This window comes from Bidens hawaiensis, unplaced genomic scaffold (genome assembly GCF_021521415.1).
Source record: "Bidens hawaiensis isolate Kalapana, Puna unplaced genomic scaffold, B.hawaiensis_p1.1 tig00048687_1, whole genome shotgun sequence".
NCBI classification, from domain to species: domain Eukaryota; kingdom Viridiplantae; phylum Streptophyta; class Magnoliopsida; order Asterales; family Asteraceae; genus Bidens; species Bidens hawaiensis.
The window spans coordinates 1-7,108 of NW_027498713.1; the positions used below are offsets into that span (position 1 = coordinate 1).

Consider the following 7,108-nt stretch of genomic DNA (forward strand, 5'->3'; position numbering starts at 1 on the left):
CCACAAAATTCTTGTCATATGCGTAGTTCAAATAGCACATCCACCTTGCCTTAACTTAACCCTGCTAGCATTTGCTAACTGAACAATGACCATTGACAAAATCATTATAATTAACAACTCTTAACTCATATAGTTTATTTGGTTAAAAAATTAAAAACAAAAAAAAACACATATTTTTTGTATACTCATAAATTTCGTGTTTCTTCCTTTTGAGACATAGAATATTTTAGCTGTCTTGTACTTTGAAAATGTTACATTATTTATAACTTAATTTAGCTTTGGGCTCGGTTCAACCCGTAAAGCCATTGATTAAACGACTATACTATATTATTTATGAAAAAATCACACGTAAGTACGCAGCACATATATTGAACCATGAATGACCATAACTTCACACACATACAAAAATTCATAGACATTAGTACATATACATATTGGGATATGCATGTTTACATGTTGGTATTTATATTTAAGCATTTCTATTGGTACATACATAACTAATTTTTGTATATGTATTTATTTGTGTGTTTATTATTAACATAAAAGGAAAAATAACAAGAATACTATATATATTAACCGATTTTTCATTTATGCATATTAGTAATATTATATTCATTACTAAACACCCAAACATACTCTCACACAATCACAACTCACAAGTGTCCCTCTTCTAGAATCTCTCCCTTGGAGCCTGTCACTCACCTAAAAACACCACCATGACTGTCCTTACAATAACTATTGCGGTACCAGGGACATATAGAAAACCTCCCTAAAAATCTGATTCACGTCATCCAATCAAATGAGGACATCTCATTTTTTTTTACTGCATTACCTAAAAGTTTGTTAAATTATTATGGTTGGGATTCTATCTATACCAAACTATTCGAATGTGATCCTACTCATATAGTGTTCCATCACAGACAGTTAATTACATGATTTGGACAGTGAAAACTGATTTCCTCTGCCGCTTTGATCGGGATGCTTTCATAAATGAAACTGATGTACCCGAAGGGTGGCCCTAGCACCCTTAGGCCTAGTTGTTAATTGTTATACTCATAGCCTCGTCCCCAAACTATTTAGGCCGATTATGTAGGTGTTTTGATGGGAGATGGTTCATAAATTAGTATATGTTCGAAAGGAGCGTGTGACATACGTTACATGTTTGAAAGGTATTGTGCATCCAGGGCCGTCTCCGAGAACCCTTTAAAATTTTGTGGCCTGGGACGAGTAAAAAACAGGCCTCTAAAATCGTGTTATCAATTATGTAACAGATAATTTTACAGTTTTACCAATAAAGTTGCTTTTTAAAAGTCTAAAACAAACAAATAATAATAAAATGCTATTAATGGCATATAAAATGAAAGTTTTTTTCTATTTTAAAAAAAAAAAGAAAAACCAATTGTGAGAATCAAGCCCATGAAATTTGTTTCCATAGTCTAGAATACTTTCCACTCAACCAAATTGTCATTTTGTTATCTCTTCTGTTAAAACAAAATTATATATAAAATATATATTTTTATATTTTAACAATTATGGGTCTCTCGGGAGTGTGGGTCCGGGGCCGTCGCCCTCCTCGCCCTCCCCTTGGGCCGGACCTGCGTGCATCGAGTGGTACAAGATGGATGTAACATGATGTCAATGAGTTGAGTTTGTGACAGTTTTAGATAATCCCAACCTCATACACGAGTATAGTAGCTGATTATATATTCGATTATAGCATCTTGTCGCATAACCAAACCAAAACTCGTCGGGCTCTATCTAGTATCGAGCATATCCGCGGGTTCCGATATACCCGTTAGTTTATTAAAAATACATGTTGGGTATAGCTGACTCAAAACTTGTCCCGTGTCTATCCGGTTTACTTGCAAAATAGGCACCTACACTTGATAAAAAAAAATCATGATTATGTAAGATTAAATGTTCCTTTAAGGACGCTTATGTTAAATTTTAACACTAATAGTAGCAAAGGTCTTAGACTCTTAATATAACATCCAATACATGTAAACAATACAAACATATACATATATTAAAAAAGAGAATATCTTATAAAACAGTAACCAACTTTCAATGTGCGAAAAGATTAAGAGTTGTCTTGTACCATCATCACAAAATAAATATGTTTGCGTGATACTGCAAGGTTGTTCCTAAGAAACATAGAAATATCAGGTATATTATAAATCTATATACCTTATATACTTCAAATATATAAATAAAAAATCATGTTGGTATATAATTTGATAAACAGGCATATTTTACCAGGTAAACGGGTATATATCACCAAATCCCACACATGTGAAAAAAACTTCAAAAGTAATCTCATACCCGATTACCCAACTCCATAATCGTCTTGGTCTCTTAGATGTTTTGGGACTTGGGTGGGTTCGGGTTCATTGACATCTAGAGTATAACATAGGTTAAAAGATGGAGGGGGTGATGAAGTGATGCTAAGATAACATGTAGTTGTGAACAATGAGCAATATAACACTTAGTCTTATCACACTCACCGCCTTATACCACGGGAAAACGTCGCGATCAACTATCGCAAATCGGTGATACCAAAAACAAAAGATTATTATAGCACATCTAATGAAAACATTTATCAGCGTCCGCATTAAAAATCATATATAGGTAATCATTTGTGTAGATGGATGCAAGAACTTTTTTTTATTTTAAAAAATAAATGAGTTCAACCTATCTATTATCACTTCTTTTATTAATTTTTTTTGAAATGAGAAAATAGTTAGGGATAAAATGGTGTTTTAGGAGGGAGAGAAAAGTTGGTGATGGTTTGTAGGAGACCCGTCATTTGAAATGGCGGATCTCAAATTAAATATAGCGCTTGTCAGTTTTTGTCTGGTGAGGTGGACAACACACGTGTGTTCCGCCATTTGAAATGACGGATCTTGTATATTTTATTCGTCTTCCGCCATTTCAAATGGCGGATGTCAGTTTATCTGACCCGCCAGTTTGACTGACAGTACTCCATTCTCAAACTAGCTTACCCCTATATGTCCAAAGGTATTTTTGATAGACGTACATCCGCCATTTGAAATGGCAAGTGTCTTCTTGACATCCGTCGTTTTAAATGACAGATGTGAATAGTGCCATGTACTTCTTCCGACCGATTGATTGACAACTCCTTTGTCTTTTATTATATTTGATAAGCATCCGTCATTTGAAATGGCACGAATGTGAATAGTGACTATGTACTTGACTGAAGTAAAAAAATTCCTTCTTTTATTCACCTTTAGCTCCTTCGTAATATATAAATGTAACACTTGCTAAACAAAAAATTAAAAATTTATTTTACACAGGTTTCTAACCAAGTTTAACCTGAACTGGATACGAACATATAAACCCGTGAATTTCGTTCGATTATCATCTACCATCTAATGTGAAACCACCCTTGAAATGCATATACGTGTACCTACATGACACAACCATATTTCAAATTCGATACAAAACTACCATTGGCCATTAATTGCCATCTCTAAAATGGCAATAAATATCATTAGTGTCATTTATTATACACAACAAACTCTTTGCCCTCCAACGCCAATCTTCTTCTTCTTATTTATGTTCATTTCTGCTCTCACACTTCTCTAAGCATTCATCATTCAAAACCCTAGCTACAAATAAATAAATAAATCAATGGGCTTTCTACATTATTTTTGCAATCTTTTTCATGCAAATCTTCACCATCAAGGCCAAGGTCCCGGCGGTTATCGTGTTTGGAGACTCATCGGTCGATGCCGGAAACAATAACCATATTCAAACGGTTTTGAAGAGCAATTTCCGGCCATACGGCCGGGATTTTTATGGCGGGAAGCCCACTGGAAGATTTTCCAATGGGCGGGTCCCGCCAGATTTTATTTCGGAGATGTTCGGTCTCCGACCGTACGTGCCGGCTTACTTGGATACCGCCTACAATATTACGGATTTTGCCACGGGGGTTTGTTTTGCATCTGCCGGTACCGGTTATGATAATGCTACTTCTGATGTGCTTGTAAGTTTCTTTTACTAGATATTATTTTATAGCATATTGTGATTTCCAAGAAAAAATAGTTATATGATAATTTCTCTTGAAGTAAATATAATGTAACAAGCTTATTTTAAAAAGCAATAATATGTTGAGAACTGTAAGTTTACTGTAGTGAAAGATAAAAAGTATGACGCTTATAACCGTCTTAGAGTAATTATTAATTGAAACCCTTTAAACATGTACTTTGCTTTTTGGGATATTAATATGTACACCCTAAAGTGTTCAATACATCATAAAACACTTGTGATATGCTAAGTAATATGTTTGGTGAACAAATCATGTTGGTTTTGAAATTAATGCTCCATGCAACATTGGAAAAGTTGTGAGGGTTGTACAATGTACACTCCATCAATACGTTGCGGATACGCTAAACTTTATGGCGTATTTTATTGCTATATATGGCAGATTTTTTATTTAATATGAACACATTATTTTTAAAATATTTATAAGTAAATTGCTATTTTAGCCACTTTGGTTTTTCTCATATAGTTTATTCAGCTCAAAATGCAAAATTCGACTCATAAATCATATGTTACTCTAAGTAGATGTTATTGTTAAATTTTAGGTTTATATACAATTAATTTGGAATAATGTAGTAATTAACTTTCAATAAAGTTTAAATGAGAAAAAAACAACTAATGCTTTTAACATCAACAAACCTTTATATCATTTATCTAATAATTCAATCATAACTAGTAATGCCATTTTGTGGGTTGATAAATAGTAATGCAAGTTGAAGATTGCATGTTCAAACAATAAATCATAAATACATTAGAAAATAGATACACATAAGCCTTTAATGACATTTCAACCTTGGTTGGATGGTAAAGGCACTTGTCTTTTCGGGTATATTGTTTTCTTGGAGTAGTTTAGAGTATATAATAGACGGGTGTGTCATGTGTGAGTCACTATTTAAAAAGCAGTATAATTATGTTATTACATCATAGTGTGATTACACTATCCTATAATTACACTATGTTGTATATATAATTACATTACTTAATTCTCACAGTTAACACGTCAATTTAATTAGTATTTGATCTAAACCTTAACAATAATATATCAATCTTTCAAATGTAGGCAGTGATACCTCTATGGAAGGAAGTGGAGTACTACAAAGACTACCAAAAGAAACTAAGAGATTATTTAGGTGCAGAAAAAGCCAACACCATAATATCAGAAGCAGTTTATTTAACAAGCATGGGCACCAATGACTTCCTAGAGAACTATTATACACTTCCCAATAGGAGAAACCAATACACCATCAACAAATATCAATATTATCTAGCCTCCATCGCCGAGTCGTTTATCAAGACAATCTATAGCCTCGGTGCAAGAAAAATATCACTTGGCGGTCTGCCTCCAATGGGTTGTTTGCCACTAGAAAGAACCACGAATTTTATGACGGGAAATGGTGGTACATGTAACGCTGATTATAACAAGGTCGCTGTGGCTTTTAACGCAAAGTTGAGTAGTTTGGTGGCACGTTTGAATAACGAGCTTTTGGGGAGCAAAATCGTCTTTTCTAACCCGTATCCTATTTTCGATCAAATTGTCCAAACACCTTCCTCTTTTGGTAATGCTTGCTTCTCTCTTCTTGGTTCCTATTTCTTGTTTCACATTACAAATTAAAAGAGAAAAAAGTAGAGTTAGATAAAATAAGTTGTTCATTTATGAATAAAAGGTTAGAATTTACATTTCTAAACAAATGCTGATGATATTAAACACAATCTTATAACCATTTCCAACTAGAGGTGCACAAACCGGTTGAAAACTCAAAACCGGTTCGGTTTGGTCAATAAAAGTCAAAATCGGTTTATGATCGGTTTTGGTTCAAGTTAAAACCGATTCTTGACCAAGTTACGATCGGTTTCGGTTCGCGTTTTGACCAGTTTTTGGCCAGTTTCGGTTTAGAACTGGTTTTGGTGAAGAAAATTACAACGGTTTCAATGGTTCCAAACCGGTTTATAAATTATCGATTTCAAACCGGTTCGGTTTCGGTTCAATTTTTGGATCGGTTCGGTTAACCGGTTCTTTCGCCCACCTCTATTCCCGACAAAGAAAATTTGGAAATGATAAGCGATAACTATCTTTTAGTAGTTAGATGATTAAAATAGGTTCATGCAAGGCCGGATTTGAGGAAGCTGGGAGGGCGATCGTCCCAGCCCGATTACCACGGTAGGCCCGAATATTTTTTTGAAAAAAATTTATATGTATCTTTTTTTGAAAAAACAAATATGTATTCTTAATGTCTAAACCCAAATACTCAATTCATTTAAGTTTATTTTTATAAAGAAAATAAAAATTACATAATCTAAATCATACCCAATAGACCTACTTAAAATTTAATTGCTAAAGCCCAATAAAAAAAACTATTTTTACTAAAGCCAAAGGTTTTTTCGCATTCGGCCCAAAAATTTTGAACGATTCTCAGAGACGGCTTTGTGTTTATGATACAAATCTTTGGACGTTTAAAAGAGTCGTCATGAACCTAACTTAATCATCTAACTACTAAAAGAAAGTTATGGTAAATATTCGGTTAATAAAAAGGTCGATGCATCATTTTTATGGTAAACCATAAGCATTTATTCAGATTTCGCCTCCTTAAATCCATCAAAAAGGACAATATTACAATTAACAAAACATATATTGTTGTTAAACATTATATAGGGTTCGAGTCAACAGCAGTGGCATGTTGTTCAACTGGACTATTCGAGATGGGATATATGTGTGATCAATACAACCCGTTCACCTGCACGAATGCCAACTCATATGTTTTCTGGGACTCTTTCCATCCTACCGATAAAACCAACCGTATAATCTCCGAGCATTTGTTTAAAACCGTTCTATCTACACTACAATAGTAGCTTTGTTGGATAGTTTAAATAGAACAAATGGAAAGATAAATATTAATAGTATGGGTTGTGTGCTATATTTCTAATGGTTTTGTTATATTTATGGTATTATGTATGATGATGTACAAAGAGAATGTATGTTGTTTATTTCAAATTCCAAGTGAAATGTTTCCTTTGGTTTTGTACTTTTGTTTGTGAGTAATAAAATGTT

At 33.6% G+C, this 7,108-nt stretch overlaps 1 protein-coding gene across 1 annotated transcript; it reads left to right on the forward strand.

Annotated features, from left to right (window-relative positions):
- The first annotated feature begins 3,426 nt into the window (after positions 1 to 3,426).
- On the forward strand, positions 3,427 to 7,108 carry LOC143597623 (GDSL esterase/lipase At2g04570-like). Its single transcript, XM_077076070.1, has 3 exons — positions 3,427 to 4,006; positions 5,123 to 5,618; positions 6,713 to 7,108. The coding sequence occupies exons 1-3, from the start codon at positions 3,686 to 3,688 to the stop codon at positions 6,904 to 6,906; spliced, it is 1,011 nt and encodes a 336-aa protein (XP_076932185.1). The 5' UTR covers positions 3,427 to 3,685; the 3' UTR covers positions 6,907 to 7,108.

What these genes read in the sequence shown, in the direction of transcription:
- LOC143597623 (XM_077076070.1), top strand. Translation starts at nt 3,686, where the DNA reads ATGCAAATCTTCACCATCAAGGCCAAGGTCCCGGCGGTTATCGTGTTT. An exon ending in ATGCTACTTCTGATGTGCTT is followed by an intron (nt 4,007 to 5,122) that starts GTAAGTTTCTTT and finishes TTTCAAATGTAG; the next exon opens with GCAGTGATACCTCTATGGAA. An exon ending in CCAAACACCTTCCTCTTTTG is followed by an intron (nt 5,619 to 6,712) that starts GTAATGCTTGCT and finishes AACATTATATAG; the next exon opens with GGTTCGAGTCAACAGCAGTG.